The 26,481-nt window shown below is 38.2% G+C and overlaps 2 protein-coding genes across 2 annotated transcripts in view; one reads left to right on the forward strand and one right to left on the reverse strand.

The window, feature by feature from the left end:
* The window catches only part of PPP4R3B (protein phosphatase 4 regulatory subunit 3B), a 45,612-nt gene extending 40,498 nt beyond the window's left edge, over positions 1 to 5,114 (forward strand). The window contains exon 14 of the mRNA XM_057557876.1: positions 3,449 to 5,114. Within this exon, the coding sequence (XP_057413859.1) occupies positions 3,449 to 3,544 (96 nt within the window). The 3' untranslated portion in view covers positions 3,545 to 5,114. The remainder of the gene's footprint in view (positions 1 to 3,448) is intronic.
* A 2,026-nt stretch (positions 5,115 to 7,140) lies between these two features.
* The window catches only part of CFAP36 (cilia and flagella associated protein 36), a 33,304-nt gene continuing 13,963 nt past the window's right edge, over positions 7,141 to 26,481 (reverse strand). Inside the window, exons 5-10 of the mRNA XM_007189988.3 lie at positions 25,526 to 25,613; positions 23,775 to 23,826; positions 12,068 to 12,170; positions 8,139 to 8,275; positions 7,795 to 7,944; positions 7,141 to 7,312 (exon numbers count right to left, since the gene is read on the reverse strand). Of these exons, the coding sequence (XP_007190050.2) occupies positions 7,211 to 7,312; positions 7,795 to 7,944; positions 8,139 to 8,275; positions 12,068 to 12,170; positions 23,775 to 23,826; positions 25,526 to 25,613 (632 nt within the window). The 3' untranslated portion in view covers positions 7,141 to 7,210. The remainder of the gene's footprint in view (positions 7,313 to 7,794; positions 7,945 to 8,138; positions 8,276 to 12,067; positions 12,171 to 23,774; positions 23,827 to 25,525; positions 25,614 to 26,481) is intronic.

Raw genomic sequence — 26,481 nt, forward strand, 5'->3', positions numbered from 1 at the left:
TAGGTATAACACAAAAAGCACAAGTGTTACAAAAGAAAAAAATAGATAAATCAGACTTCATCAAAATTAAGAACTTCTTTGCTTCAAAGGACACTATCATACTGTGAAAAGGCAGTCCACAGAATGGGAGAAAATATATCTGATAAGGGACTGGTATCCAGAATATATAAAGAACTCTTCAGCACAACACAGCAACCTGGTTTTAAAATGGGCATTTAAAAAGATATTTCTCCAAAGAAGATATACAAATGGGCCATATAAGCACATGACAAAATGGTCAGCATCATTAGTCAGGAAAATGCAAACTAGTCAGGAAAATGCAAATCAGAACCACAGTGAGATTCTACTTCACACCCACTAAAATAGCTATAATAAAACACATGGACAAAAACATGTGTTGGTGAGAAATTGCAACTCTCATACATTGTTGATGGGAATGTATCAATAAAATGGTGCAAATGCATTAGAATACAGTCTGGCAGTTCCCCAAAAAGTTAAATTCCACTCCTAGGTATATACTCAAGAGAACTGAAAATACATGTCCACACTAAAACTTGTACATGAATATTAATAGCATTATTCATAATAGCCAAAAAGTGGGAACAACCCAAATGTCCATCATCTGATGAGCAGATAAACAAAATGTGATATATCCATAACGATGAATATTATTTTGCCGTAAAAAGGAAAAGGAATGAAGTACTGACACATGCTACAACATAGATGAACCCGAAAACATTATGCTAAGTGAAATAAGCCAAACACAAAAGGCCACATATTGTATGCTTCCGTTTATAAGAACTGGTCCAAAATAAGCAAATCTTTAGAAACAAAGTAGATTTGTGATTGCCAGGAGCTGGGAAGGAGGGAGGAATGGGAAGTGACTAATGGGTAGGGGTTTGGGGGGGTGGTTGTTGACGAAAACACTCTGGAATTAGTGGTAATGGTCACACAGCTTTGGGAATATACTAAAACCACTGAACTGTACACTGCACAGGGGTGAACTTTACGGTATGTGAATTATGTCTCAATTTTTAAAATAAGGCAGTTAAAAACAATGAGAAGGGCCTACTGGTGTGGACTTCATATAAAAGACTAGAGCAAATGCCCTGCTCTTTTTAGGGAGTGTTAATGGTTTGGGGTTTTTTTCCCTTTGGAGCCACCTAGCTCTTACAGGCATAGCTAGTCTGCTACACCTGGTGAGTATAAGCTCACCTGCTGGTGTTGAGAGCCTGGTTGGGAAAGAAAGCTTAGAATGGAGGTGGGCGTGTCTCTGCTCGGCATGCAGAATTTACTCTGTTTCACCCTGGCACCTTTCCCCTGCCCTTTACTGTGCCTGAAGTCCTGAAGTGCAGAGCCTTATTGTCGCTTTTCCTTTATGGTTGCTGGTGGTAGAGGAGCCGGAATCTCCTAGTGGGGGTAGGCGTGTGGTAGGGGAACGAATTGTAGAATTGAGGACTCAGTTGTCTGTTTCACTGACTCGACTGTTAACTATCTTCCCTGCTTTCCCCAGTATTTTGGTACCCTTACTTCCTAGTGTTTTCTGCGGTTAAGACAAATCAGTTTGCTTCTCATTTCTATATCCCCCTGCAAACCCTTCTTTCTTGACTTCGTTCTCCATTAAAACTGAGTTATTTTGCCTCTGATTTCTTTTTCCAGAAATGCCTTAACAGCTTTCATCTGCTGTTTTCTCCTTTCCTTTTTTGTCTTTGTTGATATATTGTCAGAAACAAAAAATTTTAAAGAGAATATAATGCCTGGGAAAGCAATCTAAACGTCCAACAAGGAATTTAACTTTGGTGGTGTATCCATACCATGGAATACTAGAGTTTAAAAGAATGAAATAGAACTTTGTGTACTAACATTGAAGGCTGATATTTGTTTAAAAACAATACATTTATAGTTTAAGTCTGGAACCTATCAAATTCTTCACAGTGTGCATCTGTGGATTTATAGTTCCTTTTACTTCCAATATTTCATGTTTTGTATTTTTATTCTTTGTATGGTAAACATGATTTTTTAAATATGAGTTTGTTTATGGTGTATATATGTATAGATAATAGAGATAAAATTGAAAATTAAATTGTGTAGCCGAGTGTCAGAATATTTATTGATCTTATGCCAAAAATTATTTTAAATGTTAACCATTTGGAACTGAAATGTTTTGTACATTATGATATATAGGATTAAAAGCAAAATTAAAACTTTCCTTAATTTGCTCTGTGAATATCAGACTGGTGCCTTTTTTTATGCTGTAATTATGTCTTTTACTTCCTTTCGTCCAACTTGTTTGGCTTAGAAACCAAATAACAAATAATAATGATAACAGTAATAGTAGCTAATAGCAATTACTGACTAGTAACTACATACCAAGCACTGTGCCAAGTGCTTTACGTTTTGCTTTAAATTTAGCCACACTACTTCTTGCTTATCAAACTTACAATTTGTGTGTTAAGCTGAGAAAGAAGCAGAAAGATTCTCACTTAACTATAAGTTTTATTTGGTTCACAGACTTTCTGATAACTGTTTCTAGCTGCTCAGAGCCCTTTGCTGATTAATTAGTGTTTCAGTTATATTCTGGTAAAGTGTTAATGCCAGATGCCTGGATTCTTTAGGTATGAATCTACTTAGGTTTGAAATATGACTCATTTCAATTGTATTTGCTTATCCCCTAGAGGTCTTAAGGGTTTGAACTAGATGCAGTGTTTACAGTAGCTCTCTTAACCTGTAAGGTATGTGTACAGATTTCATGGAATTAATGCAGACCTGAGGACATATAATTGTCTGGGTAATGTCCAGAGCTTTAATAGGATTTGCAAAGGGGTCCATTACTTATAAAAGGCCAAACACCTGAAATATCTGATCCTTTTCTTCTGGGTAGAGAGAGAGAGCCCTAAATTTTTTAGTCATTAGTTTTTAGGAACCATTTCATGTGTTTATTATCGTCAGCCATTTAAAATTATTCTTCAAAAAGCAGAACAAAAAACAATGATGTGTACTTAGTGATGAAATATATACATGAGGAACAGAGACTAAAAGGTGACTTTTTGTCACTGGCTGGCTATCATCTCTAGTTTAAGGTTAGAGAAACGAACCAGTTCATCTCCAAGGTCCTTCTAGCTCCAAATGTCATGATTCTTTGTGAGTCCTACTGTTTGGAGATATTTTTCCACAGTGAAATTTTGCTGAGTTGAATTATGAGGTATCATTAAAAATCTCAAGAGCCAAATAAAAAAGTTGAGGGTAACTAAGAATACCACCAGTTGTACTTATTACTAATTGTTCATAATTTAAAGCAGTTCCTTTATCAAATTCAAATATATGTTTCAGATATATGTGGTTAGTTTAGAAAAATGATTTCTAATACCTTTAAAAGTGACAACATTTGTACTAATAAGCTTTTTTTTTTAAGTTACATATGTTAAATTTTTTTTTTATTCTTCAATAGGGAAGTTTGGTTGGTTTAGTGGATTATCCAGATGATGAAGAGGAAGATGAAGAAGAAGAAACATCTCCCAGGAAAAGACCTCGTCTTGGCTCATAAAATATTTACTGGGGACCCTAAGCATGTGGTTGTACAAAAATGCTGCAACTGTTCAATGAGCTGAAAATCTGAATCAGAAAGCTTTCTCACTTGAACTTATAAATATACAAGGAATAGCAAAAGACACTCAGTATATCAGCTAGGAGAGTTTAGTTCTGTAAAAAAAACAGGCTTCCCAGGAACTTGATCGCTTGCTAGTAATTAAGGGGTTTGCCTTTCAAGCTGTCAAAAAAAAAAGTTAGTAACCAGAACCTGGGAGATAGCTTCTCAGCAAGGAAACTCTCAGGTTGTGGGACAGTTTAGGGGAGGGACAAAGTTGATAAAATAATATTAATGCAGGGTTGCTCCAGGAGGGTTTCTGATTTAGAAACAGTTATAAAACTTCAGTTGCAAACCCAATAATAACATTACTTGTATAATGGTGCTGGCCATGTTGTTCTTTTAATCAGTTGCCTCTTTTTAAAAGAAATTTTTATGGAAAACAAGTTCAACTATCATAAATAATGAAGTTAAGCTGTTGGGACCATTTCTTTGAAGATACAACAGAAATTCAGCCTTACTGGTAGGTAGAGGGAAATACACCCTGTATTACAGCACATGTTGAGTTTTCTACACCAGGAACTTTCAGTGTGTATTTTGATGAAAACAAACAAGCTGGATTCAAAATGGACAGTTTTGTTAATATAACTTTAAAATCAGCACTTTTAGAGATAACAGATGCCAAGAATCAGTACAGTAGTATTCCAAAATGATTTTCTCTAGAAATGGGAGTGGATTGAACAGAATGTTTTCAACTGCCTACCAGTACAATCTTTTGTGGAAGATACTTTGAAGTCACTTTCTGCTTTGTTAATAAAGTTGTCTCTCTCCAGAGCTGCAGGCAAGTTTTAAAGTGTAATTTATAAAGACTAACATACAAAGAATAGTGCTGAATTAAGTGGCATTTAATATCTACAGGCCATTTTGATCCAAGAAGTTACTTCAGTGTCAGAGTATGCAGCACATGAAGCTTTTCCAAGAACTAACAAGGGTGTAATATGAAAGCTGCTTTTTTTTTTTTAAGAATAAAAGCACATTCCATGTACGTAAATGAATTTAAAATAATAAACTGAGGCAAACAGTTAAGAGGTTTTATTTTTAGAACAGCAAGTTAACTGTAAATATTTTAATGTTAGTTTGCTCATCTATGATCTGAGATGCTGAAGTGAGAAAAACATCCCCCAAACTACAATTTAATGCATTGGGAAGAAAAAACCAAAAAACTAAAAATAGTAATTCCAGCTACAGTCTTCAGATCACCCTTGTAATGTGTTACGGGTCCATTTTTCCTGGAATAGCTTAAACTGAAGCAGTTTCCCCTGTTTTGGAGATTTTGTAGTTAATTTTAATTTTGGCTATTGTTTGGAAGATGGGCTGTCTGTGTAGATATGAAGTATAGTTTTTCCATAAAACAGATGTTTATTTTGTATTAAAAATACCACTGTACTTGTTTTACACCATTTGTATACATGTGGTGATATTAATGCTGACCTGTAAAATTCAGGAATTAAAATGTGACCCTGTAATTCTATGTTTGTTGCTTTTGTTTGGTTTGTTGTAAATATAAGTAAACTCCATTTTGAGATGTGTCCATTTTACAATATCTTTTTAAAGCCAGTAAGTTATCCATAGATATTTATCATAGACCACTGTGTCATACACCAATCTGAATGAAAGAATTCTAAACAAACAAGGGTCAACTGCACATAGAAGGTGTGCCTTGGACACATAAAGTCCCAGCACCAAAGCATCACAGCATCGGGCTATTATCACCTCTTTGATTAAAGGTACATATATTGAAAAAGACCTTCCACCTCATAAAGGCAAGTGACTCAGGATTTAAACTAAGATCAGCAAAGTTACCATATGAATACATTTTCTTTCAAGCAAATTTTATCAGGCCCCTTCACTCTTCTTAGCTCTTACTAAATTTCCTCTTGGAATCTAAGAAGCCCAACCCTAAAGTGTTTCCCTATTTACTCTTGACTCTTCCTGATTAAGTAATTTTATTTTAAGTTCCAGTAGGAAGTATTATCTTTATATATCTTACGAAGTTTCTTTAATTTTCCTTTCTGAAGAACTGCCACAAGTCTTTTAAATCATTTAAATCATCATAGGAAACTTTTCTTACAGCAGAAATGTGAATGTTTTGTTGAATTCCAGGAAAACACTTTTCGTGGTCCATATGCTCACCCACAATGATACGAGAACAAGACTTAAAAATATCCCTTGAAAGAATAACTAACTTAAGATTACACGTTAGCTGCTGTCTTAAATGACTACCCTCAGGCAGATCAACATTTTTATCTTTATCTTCACTCAGTGAAGCAAGCCTGAGCCCACATTCGTATGCCTGAGGTTCTCTTAAAATTATATCTGTAAACATGTATGCAATATAAAAACTATTTTTAATAAAAAGCTACATGAAACAAATTTCTGTGTTTTAACCACTAGTTTTTCAACTTGTCCATCTGTGATGAAAATGTGACAAATATAAAGTGATGCTGAGTTTTCTCTGCACGTTGAAAGTTGGAACTAACGCAATTTTGGTATCCCTTTTAAAAAGCTTATAACAATAGATTTAAGGAGATAAAATGGAATTGTAAGTTAGGAGTGGCCCGTAACTAGAAAAGAGGGTGCTTATGGGATGACACAACACAGGAAGCTTCTGAAAGGAAGGTTTCTCTCCTACTATTTCTGGTTATTTTTTAGCAAATGGACAACAGAACACTACCCGGGATCACTTCACACACAGAAGACCTACACCCATGGCAGAATACCGCTCAATGGGCTCAGGCAATTGTTCCTTTATCTGTTTTAATGGTAACTCTTCTAGAAAGAGTAATCGACAAGAGTATTTTTAACATCCCCACATCTATTTTCGAAGTCCTGTTTGCGCCTGCCTCGATGTGGGATGCTAAAATCTGTCCACCACCGCCCCAGAGAACCACTCTTCTCATTAGATAGATTGATTACCCTATACCTGCTCACCCACAGCTACTCTAACTCACCCAGTAGTCTCCACACATCTTTTTTAAATGAACATTTTCATCATGAAACTTCCCTGCTTTAAAGCTTTTCAGTGACTTCCAACTGCCACTATGAAATGTTTAAAACCCTCACATTCCCTACAAGCCTTGCAAATCAGCACCCCACCTATCTCCAATTCCATGTGCTAACTCTCTCCCCTCATTCTGTCTGTATGCTAGCCATACTGACAGCTGCAGGACCCTGTTTATGATAAAACACTGCCCTTTTCCCTTCTAACAAACACTTGGCTCTTCATTGGCCCCATGAAAGCAGGGACCCTGTTGATCTACTAGGCTACTGTATCCTTAGCATGCAACACAATGCTTAGCACAAACAATGAATGAATGAATGCACTGTTAGCTTTCTATACCTTCTCTCCATGAGAGAACATTATTCAGAAATTTGTATTGAACTGGTCAGCATAAGTAACTGCCTTCTCCACCACCCTTTACCTCAAATGTGTGATAAAATAGTAACAATAAGGTTATATTTGCATTTACAAACACAAGTATTTGAAACTAACAGGCTCTGTTTAAGGATTAAATAATTTATTTTTAAGAAATTTTGAACTACTGCTTTGCTAAATTGTTCTTAAAATTACTTATTAATAACTTCTTCTTTAAGTTTCTCTGCAAGCAATCTCCTCTTTAGTAATGTTTGCTTCTCCTCTGCTGTCATTTCTGGTTTCTCTGTCATTTCCTTAAAAAAAAATAAAAGAAAAAAAATTGGCTACAGTAGTATAAGATGGGTTCATTTTCTAAAATTCCTAACATACTGCCTTGAACAAATATTAGAACATTCAGTAAATTTTTAAAAAAAGCCACACGTGGACTGAGTTCCCTAAATCTCTTCTTTGTAAAAATCTCTTGGGGAAGCCTTTTAGAGGTGGTGGCTAGGGTACTGATGCTGCTCTATGATAAAATATTTCAAAAGGCTCAGGTAAAACAGACGGCTGACCCTTCAGTGCTCAGAGCAGGGCAAGTAAAGAATCATAAAACTGCTATCATTTGTACTTCACAAAATCCTCCTATCACAACCATCTCACTGCCTAGAAAAGACTTATTAGCAGGTGCTACACTAACAGGGAGGTTAATATGAATAGATCTACAAGAGCACATATGCTGACTTTGAGAATCCCACCCATAGATTTGCAAATTTTCACATACTAGAGCTAGCCATACCTCTACCTCCCCAGCAGGTTTTACTTTCTGCTCCGAATTTTGTATGTGCTTAGTCCTCATATCCTTTCTCATGGACATCAACTTATCTCTCTTCTGCTTCAGATAGTGTTCTCGTTGCCGGAGCTCTTCTGTTCCAAGTGTTGATAAATTCTGGGTCAAATAAGAGAAGGAACTATTTAAAATAAAGTCTGCATAAGTGGCACAGATACCCACTGACTGATTAAATTAGAAGTTTGAGTTCAAGACCGCAACAAAAGCCAAGTGTGCATGGCAGTTTACATTGTTTGTTCCTAGTACTTTATCATTTTGCTCATAGTTCTTAAAAAGTAATATTTTTTACTTACTGCTATTGGTCCCTCAGTGTTTGCATGTTCAAAGCCAGGAATCTTCAGGTCTTTTTGTGGGAGGGAGGAACTTTCAGGCAACATTTCCAGCTTTCTTGTCAAAGGTGCTGACTGATCAGCAAAATGCACTTTAACTTCTGGCAGTAATCAGACACAGACCAATTAGAATATTATAAGAAATATTAAGTTATTACACTAGGTTCACCAAAATGAGCTAGTGGTAATAATACTTGGGTCTTTCTCATATTCATTCACTCAGCATGCATTGGTTCAGTGCCTACATTGTGCTAGGCACTGGGCGAGAACAATAAATGTGGTCTATGTCCTCAAGGAGCTTGAACTACAGTTCTTGTGAATAATGACATTTCAACAAATACCAAGCTCCTGCTGTTTGGTACTATAGCTACAAAAAGATATAATTCTTGTCTAAAGATTAGAACTACAGTAAAATGTAATACAAGGTTGCCATACAAGCCAAATAAACAGTGCACTAAAATCCCTTACTAACAATGTAATTGGCTTTCAAACTTTTGCTTGCAGGCAAAAACTGTTAAGTGACCTTATATTTTCAGAACAATTACTATAAAGCTATAATTTTTGTATTGGAGGAATAAGTGCCAGTAATATCAATAATTTGTAGTACATACTGAAGATAACTATAAGCCTACTAACATATTTAAAGATTTTAAAGTAAGTAGAACAGGGAGATCAGCTTGATGCTTCGTGATGACCTAGAGGGGTGGGATAGGAAGGGTGGGAGGGAGACTCAACAGGGAGGGGATATGGGGATATATGTATACATATAGCTGATTCACTTTGTTGTACAGCAGAAACGAACACAACATTATAAAGCAATTATACTCCAATAAAGATGTAAAAAACTACATAAATAAATACAGTAAGTAGAACTTGGAAGCGGATATAACATGAGTACTCAATACTCAATACCTTCCAGTTATTTGGTAACTGTGCCAAGAGACAGGATTAACATGCTAATTGCTTTTCTGAGACATTTTTTATTATAAGATAAGGTGGGGGTTTTTTAAGATAAAACATTTTCACTGTAATACATGGACTATGAAAGACAGCTGGTGAGACAAGCAAAGACACATAAAAATGATGCCAAGGACTAAAAGCATCATGGGAGAACATGATATTCATGTCTCTAAATGATTAAAAATCCAGCACAGTAAAACCAGAAATGGAACTTTGCAGGAGCAAGAAACTTGCCCAAGGATCACTGCTTTAGCACAGGGTGAGTGGACTGACTGCAGTGCCAGGGAGGTTAGAAGACGAAAAGCTCTTCAGGCTCTTGGACAGAAAGGGAAGTCTCCATGGAAGAGATGAGGCTGCCGCTAACACTCCAACCAACCCAGACAGGGAGCTCAGAACTAACTTAAACAGAAATGGAGATGAGCTTCAACAAGTTGGTCAACATATGCAGACAAAGTTAAACATGCCGTTCATATGATGGTGACTTTAAGCAGTGGTGGGCTTAGCCCCCAGATGTGGAACCACAGAGCTCGGGACGAGGCGGTAAAATTCTGAGGAGGGGGGAATCCCAGGCACATAAACATTTATATTCAATTCATGTACTTGCTCTGGACAGTTCCTTGAGTTTGTTGGTTATGAACACCTTTTATATTCTAACTTGGACCTAGAGAGAAAAGTACCTGAAGCCAAAATACTTAACTTCTCTGATTTCTAACAATGGAGAATCGGAAAGCCAGCTAGCTTAAAAAAAGATCATCTCGGGCTTCCCTGGTGGCACAGTAGTTGACACTCTGCCTGCTAATGCAGGGGACACGGGTTCGAGCCCTGGTCTGGGAGGATCCCGCATGCCGCGGAGCAACTAGGCCCGTGAGCCAGAATTACTGAGCCTGCGCGTCTGGAGCCTGTGCTCCGCAACAGGAGAGGCCACGATAATGAGAGGCCCGCGCACCACGATGAGGAGTGGCCCCCGCTCGCCGCAGCTAGAGGAAGCCCTCGCACAGAAACGAAGACCCAACACAGCCAAAAATAAATAAATTTTTTTTTTTTTTTTTTTTAAATTTTATAGCTACTTTATTTATTTATTTCTTTATTTTTGGCTGTGTTGGGTCTTCGGTTCGTGCGAGGGCTTTCTCTGGTTACGGCAAGTGGGGGCCACTCTTCATCGCGGTGCAGGGACCGCTCTTCATCGCGGTGCACGGGCCTCTCACTATCGCGGCCCCTCCCGTTGCGGGGCACAGGCTCCAGACGCGCAGGCTCAGTAGTTGTGGCTCACGGGCCCAGCTGCTCCGCGGCATGTGGGATCTTCCCAGACCAGGGCTCGAACCCGTGTCCCCTGCATTAGCAGGCAGATTCTCAACCACTGCGCCACCAGGGAAGCCCCAAAAATAAATAAATTTAAAAAAAAAAAAAAGAAAGATCATCTCATCACTGGCAACCCTGCGTCAATCTGAGAACAGATGCTATCCATTTCCAGCAGGAACCAGGGAAAGACATGAGCAAAGGGATAAGCAGGAGGTCAGACACCTTTATGATTCCTCCCACATTAGGCCTTTCTCATGGGCACTTTGTATGCAGTGATTGCCCGTAATATTAGATATACTCACTTTTTAAAAAAAATAGAATAGTTTTTAAAAATTAAAATCATTACTTTTGAAATTATCTGCCAGTTTCTCTACCACTAATGTGCATAATTGAGTTACAAATGGCTTGAGATTAAGTTTTCTATAATACTTTCACTTAATAGTCAGATAAGCAAATGTATTCAAATTATGTCAGACACAAGATTAGAACAGTATATGTACTTAGGTCTATATAAAAAAAAAAGCTAAATTTGGGCCAGCAAATTTTAAAAGCGCTCAAACAAATCTAAAGCAGGTGCTTTCACAGACATAATTCAAATGAGGTTATTCTACTCAGAACCTGCAGAATATGAAAAAAGAAAAGAAATTATTAGATTTGCTAGGAAGGAAAAAGCCAGATAACTTCATAAACCTGCTTCTGTTTCATATGCCCCATTGTTTTATCAACTAAGCATTTAGTTCCTTAAAACAGTGGATAAACATCAAACCTATCTATCTCAATTATAAAACTTCTACAAAGTGTAGACAAACACAAGATTTGGAGTCAGAAGACCAAGGTAAGTCACAGTTTCACTATTTAAGAGCTCAGTGATTTTGGACCTCACTCAAGTTCCTTGAATTTCTTGTTTTAAAAAAATAAAAGAAAAATAAGGACCATAATATCTACCTCACAGAGTTACGGGTTTTTTAAATTGATAAAAGGACATGCACCTAAAAACCATAGAAATCCATAATAAAAATGAACTAAATTCATGATCATGATTCAAGTTCTGTTTCAGAATTACCTGTCTTCTTATACAGGAAATCAGAATACATATATTGAAAATGATTTGCCACATAGTGAACAAGATCATCCACTAACATTTCCCACAAGGATTCTCATCAATTTTGGTTTCAACAATAGTTTCTGACTAAACTTCTGGATAAATTGGCTACCTGTTATTTTCTAATTGTGTTTTAATTCACTAGGAAAATAAGTTAATATTATCTTTCCCTGTTCAGCTTCTAACTCTCAAACACCATGGAATTATGGTCAAGGAAGAGAGTACCAAATGTTATGTGAACATACCTTGAATGCTGTAGTCATGGCATAAAGGCTGGGGGCTTCCCCAAGGAATTTTGATCACGGCTCTGGGTTCCAAGCTTCACTTAGAAATTTGGGGGCTACACCCTCTCTGTCAGCTATCTCCTACAAGCAACCTCTTCAGCTAAATTCACAAAGAACATTAAATACCAATGGCCATTCAAGACTCCCTCACAGGATTTTTGAGGGTGAAGTATGAATGAGAAACTAACACTCTTTACAGTGTTTATGTATTCATATTATTCAGAAATTTCAGTACATTTCAACCTTACCTGAGGGTGGGTGTGCAAAATGTTCACCATCCCCTTGGGAATTATTCATTTTTGCAGTTTCATTGGCATGCATCGGAGGCTCTTCTGTTTTAGCCTCTGATAGCTTCAGGAATCAACAATACAATTTAAAAAATACTTTAGATTAATTCTGAATAATTCACTACTTAAGGGATTCATACACATTAGTTTAAAAAATTATTGTCTACTGAATGGATAATAAATCAGAGATTCTATTTTTCCAAAGTTTTTAAGATGTTTCCACCATTTTTTATCTTCTACTTTTTGAGGTAGGTAAACATTCTCATTTCCAATCATGCAGTGCTAAGAATAACTAGTTTGGTTAAGACTTTGGATTCAGAAAGAAGCGAGTTCAAACCTAGGCTTCACTCTTACTACTCATGTGACCTTGACCAAGACACCAAGAAATACTCTAAAAGAAATAAAATCACTGATTTATAAGGTGCTTTTTCACTTAAAATAATCTAAAAAATATAATAATAATAATACCACTACTATGACATGCCTGAAGCAGCCACAAACTGGTTTACAGGTATACCTCATTTTATTGCACTTCAATTTATTGTGTTTCACAGACATCGCGTTTTTTGACAAATTGAAGGTTTGCGGCAACTCTGCATCAAGCAAGTCTATCGGCGCCATTTTTCCAACAGCATTGCTCACTTCATGTCTCTGTGTCACATTTTGGTAATTCTTGCAATATTTCAAACTTTTTCATTATTATAATTGTTATGGTGATCCGGAATCAGTAATCTTTGATGTTATTATTGTAACTGTTTGGGGGCACCACAAACCACACCCATGTAAGACGGTGAAACTTGATAGATGAAAGTTGTGTGTGCTCTAACTGCTCCACTGACCAGTTGTCCCCTCATTTCTCTCCCTCTCCTCAGACCTCCCTATTCCCTGAGACACAAGAATGTTAAAATTAGGCCAATTAATAACCCTACAGTGATCTCTAACTGTTCAAGTGAAAGGAAGAATCACGGGTCTCTCAATTTAAATAAAAAGCTAGAAATGATTAAGCTTAGTAAGGAAGGCATGACGAAAGCTGAGATAGGAGAGACCTTCAAGATGGCGGAAGAGTAAGACGCAGAGATCACCTTCCTCCCCACAAATACATCAGAAATACATCTACATGTGGAACAGCTCCTACAGAACACCTACTGAATGCTGGCAGAAGACCTCAGACCTCCCAAAAGGCAAGAAACTCCCCACGTACTTCGGTAGGGCAAAAGAAAAAACAGAGACAAAAGAATAGGGACGGGACCTGCACCAGTGGGAGGGAGCTGTGAAGGAGGAAAGGTTTCCACACACTAGGAAGCCCCTTCGCGGGCGGAGACTGCGGGTGGCGGAGGGGGGAAGCTTCGGAGCCACGGAGGAGAGCGCAGCCACAGGGGTGCGGAGGGCAAAGCAGAGAGATTCCCACACAGAGGAGCGGTGCCGACCAGCACTCACCAGCCGGAGAGGCCTGTCTTCTCCCCCATCGGGGCGGGCGGGGCTGGGAGCTGAGGCTCAGCTTCCATCGGATCACAGGGAGAGGACTGGGGTTGGCGGCGTGAACACAGCCTGAAGGGGTTAGCGCACCACAGCTAGCCGGGAGGGAGTCTGGGAAAAGGTCTGGAGCTGCCGAAGAGGCAAGAGACTTTTTCTTGCCTCTTTGTTTCCTGGTGCGCGAGGAGAGGGAATTCAGAGCGCCGCCTAAACGAGCTCCAGAGACGGGCACGAGCCGCGGCTATCAGCGCGGACCCCAGAGACGGGCATGAGACGCTAAGGCTGCTGCTGCTGCCACCAAGAAGCCTGTGTGCGAGCACAGGTCACTATCCACACCGCCCCTCCTGGGAGCCGGTGCAGCCCGCCACGGCCAGGCTCCCGTGATCCAGGGACAACTTCCCCAGGAGAACGCACGGCGCGCCTCGGGCTGGTGCAACATCATGCTAGCCTCTGCCGCCACAGGCTCGCCCCGCATCTGTACCCCTCCCTCCCCCCACCCGGCCTGAGCGAGCCAGAACCCCCGACTCAGCTACTCCTTTAACCCCGACCTGCCTGACCTGGAACAGACGCCCTCAGGCGACCTACATGCAGAGGCGGGTCCAAATCCAAAGCTGAACCCCAGGAGCTGTGCGAACAAAGAAGAGAAAGGAAAATCACTCCCAGCAGCCTCAGGAGCAGTGGATTAAATCTCCACAATCAACTTGATGTACCCTGCATCTGTGGAATACTTGAATAGACAAAGAATCATCCCAAATTGAGGCAGTGGACTTTGGGAGCAACGATTTTTTTTTTTTCCTTTTTTCTTTTTCTGAGTGTGTATGCAGATGCTTCTGTGTGTGATTTTGTCTGTATAGCTGTGATTTTACCATTTGTCCTACGGTTCTGTCTGTCTGGTTTTTGGGGGGCTTTTTTAGTATAGTTTTTAGCACTTGTTATCATTGGTGGATTTGTTTTTTGGTTTGGTTGTTCTCTTCTCTCTTTCTTTTTTTTTTTATTACTTTTTTAAAATTATTTTTTATTTTAGTAACTTTATTTTATATTTTTTAAAATTTCTTTCTTTCTTTCTTTCTTCCTTTCTTCCTTTCTTCCTTTCTTCCTTTCTTCCATTCTTCCTTTCTTCCTTTCTTTCTTTCTACCTTTTATTCTGAGCCATGTGGATGACAGGGTCTTGGTGCTCCGGTCGGGTGTCAGGCCTGTGCCTCTGAGGTGGGAGAGCCGAGTTCAGGACACTGGCCCACCAGAGACCTCCCAGCTCCACGTAATATCAATCGGCGAGAGCTCTCCTAGAGCTCTCCATCTCAACGCCAAGACCCAGCTCCACTCAACGACAAGCAAGCTACAGTGCTAGACACGCTATGCCAAATAACTAGCAAGACAGGAACACAATCCCACCCATTAGCAGAGAGGCTGCCTAAAATCATAATAGGGTCACAGACACCCCAAAACACACCAGCAGACTCGGACCTGACCACTAGAAAGACAAGATCCAGTCTCATCCACCAGAACACAGGTACCAGTCCACTCCACCAGGAAGCCTCCACAACCCACTGAACCAACCTTAGCCACTGGGGGCAGACACCAAAAACATTGGGAATGATGAACCTGCAGCCTGCGAAAAGGAGACCCCAAACACAGTAAGTTAAGCAAAATGAGAAGACAGAGAAACACACAGCAGATGAAGGAGTAAGGTAAAAACCCACCAGACCAAACAAATGAAGAGGAAACAGGCAGTCTACCTGAAAAAGAATTCAGAATAATGATAGTAAAGATGATCCAGAATCTTGGAAACAGAATGGAAAAAATACAAGAAACGCGTAACAAGGAACTAGAAGAACTAAAGAGCAAACAAACAATGATGAACAACACAATAAATGAAATTAAATATACTCTAGAAGGGATCAGTAGCAGAATAACTGAGGCAGAAGAATGGATAAGTGACCTGGAAGATAAAATAGTGGAAATAACTACTGCAGAGCAGCATAAGGAAAAAAGAATGAAAAGAATTGAGGACAGTCTCAGAGACCTCTGGGACAACATTAAACACACCAACATTTGAAGTATAGGGGTCCCAGAAAAACAAGAGAAAAAGAAAGGGACTGAGAAAATATTTGAAGAGATTATAGTTGAAAACTTCCCTAATATGGGAAAGAAAATAGTTAATCAAGTCCAGAAAGCACAGAGAGTCCCATACAGGATGAATCCAAGGAGAAACATGCCAAGACACATATTAATCAAACTATCAAAAATTAAATACAAAGAAAAAATATTAAAAGCAGCAAGGGAAAAACAACAAATAACATACAAGGGAATCCCCATAAGGTTAACAGCTGATCTTTCAGCAGAAACTCTGCAAGCCAGGAGGGAGTGGCAGGACATATTTAAAGTGATGAAAGGGAAAAACCTACAACCAAGATTACTCTACCCAGCACGGATCTCATTCAGATTTGACGGAGAAATTAAAACCTTTACAGACAAGCAAAAGCTAAGAGAATTCAGCACCACCAAACCAGCTTCACAACAAATGCGAAAGGAACTTCTCTGGGCAGGAAACAAAAGAGAAGGAAAAGACCTACAAAAACAAACCCAAAACAATTAAGAAAATGGTAACAGGAACATGTATATCGATAATTACCTTAAATGTAAATAGATTAAATGCTCCAACCAAAAGACATAGACCGGCTGAATGGATACAAAAACAAGACCCGTATATATGCTGCCTACAAGAGACCCACTTCAGACCTAGGGACACATACAGACTGAAAGTGAGGGGATGGAAAAAGATATTCCATGCAAATGGAAATCAAAAGAAAGCTGGAGTAGCAATTCTCATATCAGGCAAAATAGACTTTAAAACAAAGACTATTACAAGAGACAAAGAAGGACACTACATAATGATCAAGGGATCAATCCAAGAAGAAGATATAACAATTTTAAATATTTATGCACCCAACATAGGAGCACCTCAATACATAAGGCAAATACTAACCGCCATAAAAGGGGAAATCGACAGTAAAACAATCATAGTAGCAGACTTTAACACCCCACTTTCACCAATGGACAGATCATCCAAAATGAAAATAAATAAGGAAACACAAGCTTTAAATGACACATTAAACAAGATGGACTTAATCGATATTTACAGGATAGTCCATCTAAAAACAACAGAATACACTTTCTTCTCAAGTGCTCATGGAACATTCTCCAGGATAGATCATATCTTGGGTCACAAATCAAGCCTTCGTAAAATTAAGAAAACTGAAATCGTATCAAGTATCTTTTCCGACCACAACGCTTCGAGACTAGATTTCAATTACAGGAAAAAATCTGTAAAAAATACAAACACATGGAGGCTAAACAATACACTACTTAATAACCAAGAGATCACTGAAGAAATCAAAAAATACCTAGAAACAAATGACAATGAAAACACGACGACCCAAAACCTATGGGATGCAGCAAAAGCAGTTCTAAGAGGGAAATTTACATCAATACACTCCTACTTTAAGCAACAAGAAACATCTCAAATAAACAACCTAACCTTACACCTAAAGCAATTAGAGAAAGAAGAACAAAAAAACCCCAAAGTTAGCAGAAGGAAAGAAATCATAAAGATCAGATAAGAAAAAAATGAAAAAGAAATGAAGGAAACAATAGCAAAGATCAATAAAACTAAAAGCTGGTTCTTGGAGAAGATAAACAAAATTGATAAACCATTAGCCAGACTCATCAAGAAAAAGAGGAAGATGACTCAAACCAATAGAATTAGAAATGAAAAAGGAGACGTAACAACTGACACTGCAGAAATACAAAGAATCATGACAGATTACTACAAGCAAGTATATGCCAATAAAATGGACAACCTGGAAGAAATGGACAAATTCTTAGAAAAGCACAACCTTCTGAGACTGAACCAAGAAGAAATAGAAAATATAAACAGACCAATCACAAGCACTGAAATTGAGACTGTGATTAAAAATCTTCCAACAAACAAAAGCCCAGGACCAGAGGGCTTCACAGGCAAATTCTATCAAACATGTAGAGAAGAGCTAACACCTATCCTTCTCAAACTCTTCCAAAATATAGCAGAGAGAGGAACACTCCTAAACTCATTCTACGAGGCCACCATCACCCTGACACCAAAACCAGACAAAGATGTCACAAAGAAAGAAAACTATAGGCCAATGTCACTGATGACCATAGATGCAAAAATCCTCAACAAAATAATAGCAAACAGAATCCAACAGCACATTAAAAGGATCATACACCATGATCAAGTGGGGTTTATCCCAGGAATGCAAGGATTCTTCAATATACACAAATCAATCAATGTGATACACCATATTAACAAACTGAAGAATAAACACCATACGATCATCCCAATAGATGCAGAAAAAGCTTTCAACAAAATTCAACACCCACTTATGATAACAACACTCCAGAAAGTAGGCATAGAGGGAACTTACCTCAACATAATAAAGGCCATATATGACAAACCCACAGCCAACATCGTCCTCAATGGTGAAAAACTGAAACCATTTCCTCTAAGATCAGGAACAAGACAAGGTTGCCCACTCTCACCACTATTTTTCAACACTGCTTTGGAAGTTTTAGCCACAGCAATCAGAGAAGATAAAGAAATAAAAGGAATCCAAATCGGAAAAGAAGAAGTAAAGCTGTCACTGTTTGCAGATGACATGATACGATACATAGAGAATCCTAAAGATGCTACCAGAAAACTACTAGAGCTAATCAACGAATTTGGTAAAGTAGCAGGATACAAAATTAATGCACAGAAATCTCTTGCATTCCTATACACTAACAATGAAAAATCTGAAAGAGAAATTAAGGAAACACTCCCATTTACCATTGCAACAAAAAGAATAAAATACCTAGGAATAAACCTACCTAAGGAGACAAAAGACCTGTATGCAGAAAACTATAAGACACTGATGAAAGAAATTAAAGATGATACAAACAGATGGAGAGATATATCATGTTCTTGCATTGGAAGAATCAACATTGTGAAAATGACTATACTACCCAGAGCAATCTACAGATTCAATGCAATCCCTATCAAACTACCAATGGCGTTTTTCACGGAACTAAAACAAAAAATTTCACAATTTGTATGGAAACACAAAAGACCCCGAATAGCCAAAGCAATCTTGAGAAAGAAAAACAGAGCTGGAGGAATCAGGCTCCCTGACTTCAGAGTATACTACAATGCTACAGTAATCAAGACAGTATGGTACTGACACAAAAACAGAAATATAGATCAATGGAACAGGATAGAAAGCCCAGAGATAAGCCCACGCACATATGGTCACCTTATTTTTGATAAAGGAGGCAGGAACATACAATGGAGAAAAGACAGCCTCTTCAGTAAGTGGTGCTGGGAAAATGGGACAGCTACATGTAAAAGAATGAAATGAGAACACTCCCTAACACCATACACAAAAATAAACTCAAAATGGATTAAAAACCTAAATGTAAGGCCAGACACTATAAAACCCTTAGAGGAAAACATAGGCAGAACACTCTATGACATAAATCACAGCAAGATCCTTTTTGGCCCACCTCCTAGAGAAATGGAAATAAAAACAAAAATAAACAAATGGGACCTAATGAAAGTTAAAAGCTTTTGCACAGCAAAGGAAACCATAAACAAGATGAAAAAACAACCCTCAGAATGAGAAAAAATATTTGCAAATGAAGAAACTGACAAAGGATTAATCTCCAAAATTTACAAGCAGCTCATGCAGCTCAATATCAAAAAAACAAACAACCCAATCCAAAAATGGGCAGAAGACCTAAATAGACATTTCTCCAAAGAAGATATACAGATTGCCAGCAAACACATGAAAGAATGCTCAACATCATTAATCATTAGGGAAATGCAAATCAAAACTACAATGAGGTATCACCTCACACCAGTCAGAATGGCCATCATCAAAAAATGTACAAACAATAAATGTGGAGAGGGTGTGGAGAAAAGGGAACCCTCTTGCACTGTTGGTGGGAATGTATATGGATACAGCCACTATGGAGAACAGTATGGAGGTTCCTTAAAAAACTAAAAATAGAACTACCATATGACCCAGCAATCCCACTACTGGGCATATACCCTGAGAAAACCATAATTCAAAAAGAGTCATGTACCATAATGTTCATTGCAGCTCTATTTACAATAGCCAGGACATGGAAGCAACCTAAGTGTCCATCAACAGATTTATGGATAAAGAAGATGTGGCACATATATACAATGGAATATTACTCAGCCATAAAAAGAAATGAAATTGAGTTATTTCTAGTGAGGTGGATGGACCTAGAGTCTGTCATACAGAGTGAAGTAAGTCAGAAAGAGAAAAACAAATACCATATGCTAACACATATATATGGAATCTAAAAAAAAAAAGTGGTCATGAAGAACCTAGGGGCAGGATGGGAATAAAGACGCAGACCTACTAGAGAATGGACTTGAGGACACAGGGAGGGGGAAGGGTAAGCTGGGACAAAGTGGGAGAGTGTCATGGACATATATACACTACTAAATGTAAAATCGATAGCTAGTGGGAAGCAGCTGCATAGCACAGGGAGATCAGCTCGGTGCTTTGTGACCACCTACGGGGGTGGGATAGGGAAGGTGGGAGGGAGGGAGACGCAAGAGGGAAGAGATATGGGGATATATGTATATGTATAACTGATTCACTTTGTTATAAAGCAGAAACTAACACACCATTGTAAAGCAATTATACTCCAATAAAGATGTTAAGAAAAGAAAAAAGGAAGCTGAGATAGGCCAAAGATTAGGCCTCTTGTACCAAACAGTTAGCCAAGTTGTGAATGCAAAGGAAAAGCTCTTGAAGGAAATTAAAAGTGATAATCCAGTGAACACATGAATGATAAGAAAGCGAAACAGCCTTATTGCTGATATGGAGAAACTCAGTGGTCTGGATAAAAGATCAAACCAGCCACAACGCTCCCTTAAGCCAAAGCCTAATCCAGAGCAAGGCTTTAACTCTCTTCAGTTCTATGAAGGCTGAGAGAGGTGAGGAAGATGCAGAAGAAGAGTCTGAAGCTAGCAGAGGGTGGTTCATGAGGCTGAAGGAAAGAAGCTGTCTCTGTAACACAAAAGTACAGGATAAGGCAGCAAGTGCTTATGCAGAAGTTGCAGCAAGCTATCCAGAAGATCTCACTAACAAAATTAATGAAGGTGGCTACACTAAACAACAGATTTTCAATGCAAATGAAACAGCCTACTACTGGAAGAAGAGGCCATATAGGACTTTCCTAGCTGGAGAGGGTAAGTCAGTGCCTGGCTTTAAAGCTTCAAAGGACAGGTTCTCTTGTTAGAGGCTAATGCAGCTGGTGACTTGAAGTTGAAGCCAATGCTCATTTACCATTCTGAACATCATAAGCCCCTTAAGAATTATGCTAAATCTACTCTCCTTGTGCTCTATCAATGGAACAACAAAGCCGGATGACAGCACATCTGTTTACAACATGGTTTACTGAATATTTGAAGCCCACTGTTATGATCTACTCCTCAGAAAAAAAAGATTCCTTTCAAAGTATTAACTACTCATTGACAATGCACCTGGATACCCAAGAGCTCTGATGGAGGTGTACAACAAGATTCATGTTTTTGTGCCTGCTACACAACATCCGTTCTACAGCTCATGGATCAAGGAGTAATTTCAACTTTCAAGTCTCATTCTTTAAGCAATACATTTCATAAGGCTATAGCTGCCATAGATAATTATTTCTCCAATGGATCTGGGCAAAGTCAACTGAAAACCTTCTGGAAAGGATTCACAATTCTAGATGCCATTAAAAACATTCATGATTCATGGAAAGAGGTCAAAATATGAACATTAACAGGAATTTAGAAGAAATTGATTCCAACCCTCATGGATGACTTAGAGGGCTTCAAGACTTCAGTGGAGGAAGTTTTGCAGATGTGGAGGAAACAGCAAGAGAACCAGAATTAGAAGTGGAGCCTGAAGATGTGCCTGAATTGGTGCACTCTCATGATAAAACTTGAATGGATGAGGAGTTACTTCTTATGGATGAGCAAAGAGAGTGGTTTCTTGAGATGGAATCTGCTCCTCGGGAAGATGCTGTGAAGATTATTGAAATGACACCAAAGGATTTAGAATATTACACAAATTTAGTTGATAAAGTAGCAGCCAGGTTTGAGAAGATTGACTCCAATTTTGAAAGAAGTTCTACTGTGGGTAAAATGCCATCAAACAGCACTTCATGCTACCGTGAGATTGTTCATGAAAGGAAGAGTCAAATAATGCGACAAACTTCATTTTTGTCTTATCTTAAGAAACTGCCACATCCACCCCAACCTTCAGTAACCACCACCCTGGTCAGTCAGCAGCCATTGACATCGAGGCAAGGCCCTCCACCAGCAAAAAGATTACAGCTTGCTGAAGGTTCAGATGATGGTTAGCATTTTTTAGCAATAAAATAATTTTTTTTCTTTTTACTTTTTGGCCGCACCACACAGTATGTGGGATCTTAGTTCCCCGACCAGGGATCGAACCGGCGGTCCCTGCAGTGGAAGTGCAAAGTCTTAACCTCTGGACCACCAGGGAAGTCCCAGCAATAAATATAATTTTTAATGAAGGTATGTACATTGGTTTTTTAGACATAATGCTACTGCACAATTAATAGACTACAGTATAGTGTAAACATAACCTTTATATGCACTGGGAAACCAAAATACTTTTGTGACTTATTTCATTGCCGTCTTCGCTTTATTGCAATAGTCTAGAACCGATCTCACAACATCTCTGAGATATGCCTGTATTTCCATTTCTAAAATGGGATACTATATTTAAACCAAAGAGATCATTTAAATCTTGGAAAGAACTAAGTAAACTGATACTTCATTTTTCCTTAAAAACAGGAAAATCCAATCACATGTAACTTTTCAGGTAATTCATGAATACCTAGATCATAAGCCTCTATATGTTGAGTGATGGAAACATGAAGACTGAAATTATTATCAGCTCTACTTTTGTGTGTTTGAAAATTTCCATTAAAAGAAGTCTAAAAAAACCATACGCCCTGAAACATATTATTATTCAAGAAGCCTGATATAGTTTACATATAAATCAGAAAGTCAATACTACTGTCTTTTTGTGTGTGTGTCTGTGGCCGCATCGCCCGGCCTGTGGGATCTTAGTTCCCCAACCAGGGATCAAACCTGCACCCCCTGCAGTGGAAGTGCGAAGTCTTACCCTCTGGACCACCAGGAAATTCCCAGTATTACTGTCTTCTGAGAGCAGTTTTGAACGAGTTTCTGTTCTATACTCCTACATTAAAAAATATTATTATCTATGAATTTCACCTCCATTTACTAAAAGGAGATTTACTCAAAGATACACAAATCCCCTCTAAATCCTAAAACATCTCTCTTTTGCTCTTCATTGGTTACCTTGGAGTAAAATAGGTTTTTTCAAATATAGTAAATGATACAAGCATGTATCAGTCATTGAAGGAAAAAAAAAGAAAATGACTTTCAAGCAATAGAGAATTAGTTTATATTAGGTTTTACTCTCCCTTCAGGGAGATTTGAGAAAATGTGGAAAGAGAAGCAGCTAGAAAAGGAGGGGAGGAAAAAATAGATATTATCTTCCCTCACCTCAGCCAGATACATGTTTAATTGATCCTTAGGAAAGATTAGGCCCTTTATGGAAACAGTTCTTAATAAAAGAGCAGTATGCCAGGAAATGTGAAACTGAATCATTCTGCTTCAAGCTGGCAATGTTAAAGTCTACAGGGGACCCCCAGTATTAACTGCAGATGCTGTTTCAAAACAGTAAAGGAATCAAGGCGAGTAGGGAAGTAAAATATTTTTCTTAATCTTCTTTTATTCATAAAATTAAGGGGAATTTCTATTAAAAATTCCCCAAAATATGAATGGTATTACATACAGTTTTTTTGGAGTGAACAATCTCATTCTTTATCGGGAATTTAAAAGGTAGGTCACTGGATGAATTATAAAGTGAATAAAGTTATAAAGTTAAGTATAAATGCTCAGAATTGCCAAGAAAATATGAATACTCTGAGGAACTGTGTCGTTCCACCTAAGCTTAAACTTTAATAGAAAACCCAGGTGTAAACCTAAGGGATAACAGCAATGAAATATTTCTATTATATTAATATGTTTTGTAGGCACCTGCTTTTTACTCTTTCTTTCTTCCTCCTGGTCGTATTCTTCTTTCGATTTTCTGAAATATACAAAATTAAAGTAGAAAAGTAAACTTTCTCTTTTGGTCAAAGAACAAATATTCAACAAGCAACATGCTAACCTAAGCTTACAATATGTGCAAGAAATTTTGGAAACAAAGATGGAAATAATCAGGCTTAACTTAAAGCAGCTTACAATCAACTGAGAAAGACATACATAGGCATAAACAGCATAATACAGTTAGCCACATAAAATACAGGTTTACCTATTTCCTCTGGAGATGTGAAGGACCCCTAGCTAAACAAAGATCAACAGGTTTGAAATCCTAAACCCAAATCTGAATGACAAATCTCATGAATATGGACTTCGATCTCTCTCTTTAGACAGATCAGTTACATTCCTCCTAAGATCCATTTCTCCCCTCATTCTAGTTTTTCCATGGCATCTGAGCTACCACACAGCTCTCCTGAGGCCATTATGCCAAAGCCCTATCAGCTTTTGTAAACTGCTCACCGAGGCAAGTCTGATTTAGGAAAATAGTCAATTCAACTCTCATACATGTTCATGATTAAGTTCCACTGCTTATACAGTAGTACACCGCCCGTAGAAAATACAGTAAAATCTAAAAGCACAATGTTGATCAGTTTTCAAACCACCAATCAACCAACAGAAGCAACCAGTACAAGTCAAAACTGCCAGTTCTCTAAACCTATTACCAAATATCCTTAACTCTTCAAATCTTTCAACTCAAAGTGTTGTGTGTTGTCTCAGGCTCCCATTTGCCCTCGCCGTGGAAAGGAGGACCTGGCAGGAAAGGCCGGGGTTCACCCGCAAACTTGCCTCCCTCCCCAAAACCACTCAAATCCCCTGAAATGCAGCACAAAGTCCTATAGCTCCTTCCACAGTCCCCCACTAGGCCCATCCTCCTAACCACCATCCTGCCTAACCTCCCTCCTGCTTTGGAACTGGGGACAAGTTGGGTAGGTGGGAGGACTACAGGATGCTAGAAGATGGTCATGTATGTGGTTAGAGTGGAGAGCCAGGGCCACCAAATGCCAAGGCCCCATTCTGCAGGGGACACAAATAGCTGCAGGTATCCTTTTGCCTTAAACCTATACATTCCCATAGATTTAAATATTAAGTGCTTCAATTGCCCCTCCCTTCTAAAACTCCCATAGGGGTCAGGGGACAACAGGCCCAAGGGGGGAAATGCCCCTTTACTGGGCTGCACATTCCATGCCAGGCATTTGGCTGAGAATCACGTAACTGAGGCAAGAAAGAGACCAGCAAAGAGTCAACTATTTCGTCTGTGGAGTCTGGATGTCCAACCTCCTACTGTGAGACACCTGGCATAAGCCTCCTCTAATACCCAGATCCAGAAGCCAAGGAGTTTCCTGCTTATCTCAGGCCACTACAGCCCTTCCAGGCATCAGGCTGGGTCTACTGCATCTTGTTCCCATTGGTGGCTAGTTTCCTATTCCCATGATGGGAGTGGAGGAAGACCCTCCCATCTGCGCTGATCTGGTATGAGTCATCTGAAAATAATTTTTTCTGTCCATTAAGAAATGTAATATATACATAATTATAAACAAATAAAATGATAAATCATTTTCATAGTCTTTAAGAGAGAATTTAGATATTTTACTATTTCATGGTATTTTTTTGGGTAAAAAGCACATATGCAGATCATATTGTAATATTACTAATGATCCATTCAAAAAATAATTAAAGAAGCATACCTAAGAACTTCTCTCAGGATTTTCATCTCTTCCTGTTCAAGGTCACTGACCACATCAGAACCATCTGTTAAGCAGTCAGGTAATACACCTGTTCAAAACCAAAGACCATACAGAAGAATATCAACTCAACTGAAACACTTATTTTTCACTATTCTAGTTCATCAAGAAGTACAAATAAGTTTATTAAGATCTATCACTTTAAAAAAAATGTTCTAAGCTATTATCTTTGTAACTATGGTCTTTTTAACTTTTTCTTCTTTTAGGGAATCAGCCCCACCACAAAAACACAATTTTACCTAGAAATGACTCTTGGTAATTATTTGTATTTCTTATTTAAAATAACAATAATAATATATGACAATAGAAATTAATTGCTTATATTTAATATAAGCAATTTATAGAATTAATATAAGCTATTTATAGAATAAATAGCTTATATTTAAGCTATTATCTTCCATAATCATACTATACAGGACATACCATTGAAATCAATAAGCTCCTAATAATGAAACTATGCTCTCAAAAGTATTCCTTAAATGGGAAAAGAGTTTACAAAACAAAATATAAAATATGTCATTAATTGAAACAGCATGTTAATATTTCATACTACATACTACATACTTCATTCATACTACAACAAATGCTACTGAAAAGGGCCCCGCTTACTACATGCAAAAAAGCACGGTGCTAAGCACTTAAGGGGAATATAAAGATGAATAAAACAACCTCTGCCCTCAGAGCTTCTATTCAAATATTGGGCTAATAACTATAAATCAGGGCAGTACCAACTTTGGCCCAAGGCAAATAGTAATTCATGGCAAGCAATTTTAAGCATTGGTTTCATTTACTTTATTACCTATATCTTCCTGATAAGCAGGTAGACTGGTAATAAGTGTTCTGTTTTTATCTATAATTATTATATTCCCAAAACATTAACAGCATGTTCCCTAATTTTT

Source organism: Balaenoptera acutorostrata, chromosome 12 (assembly GCF_949987535.1).
Source record: "Balaenoptera acutorostrata chromosome 12, mBalAcu1.1, whole genome shotgun sequence".
NCBI lineage: Eukaryota > Metazoa > Chordata > Mammalia > Artiodactyla > Balaenopteridae > Balaenoptera > Balaenoptera acutorostrata.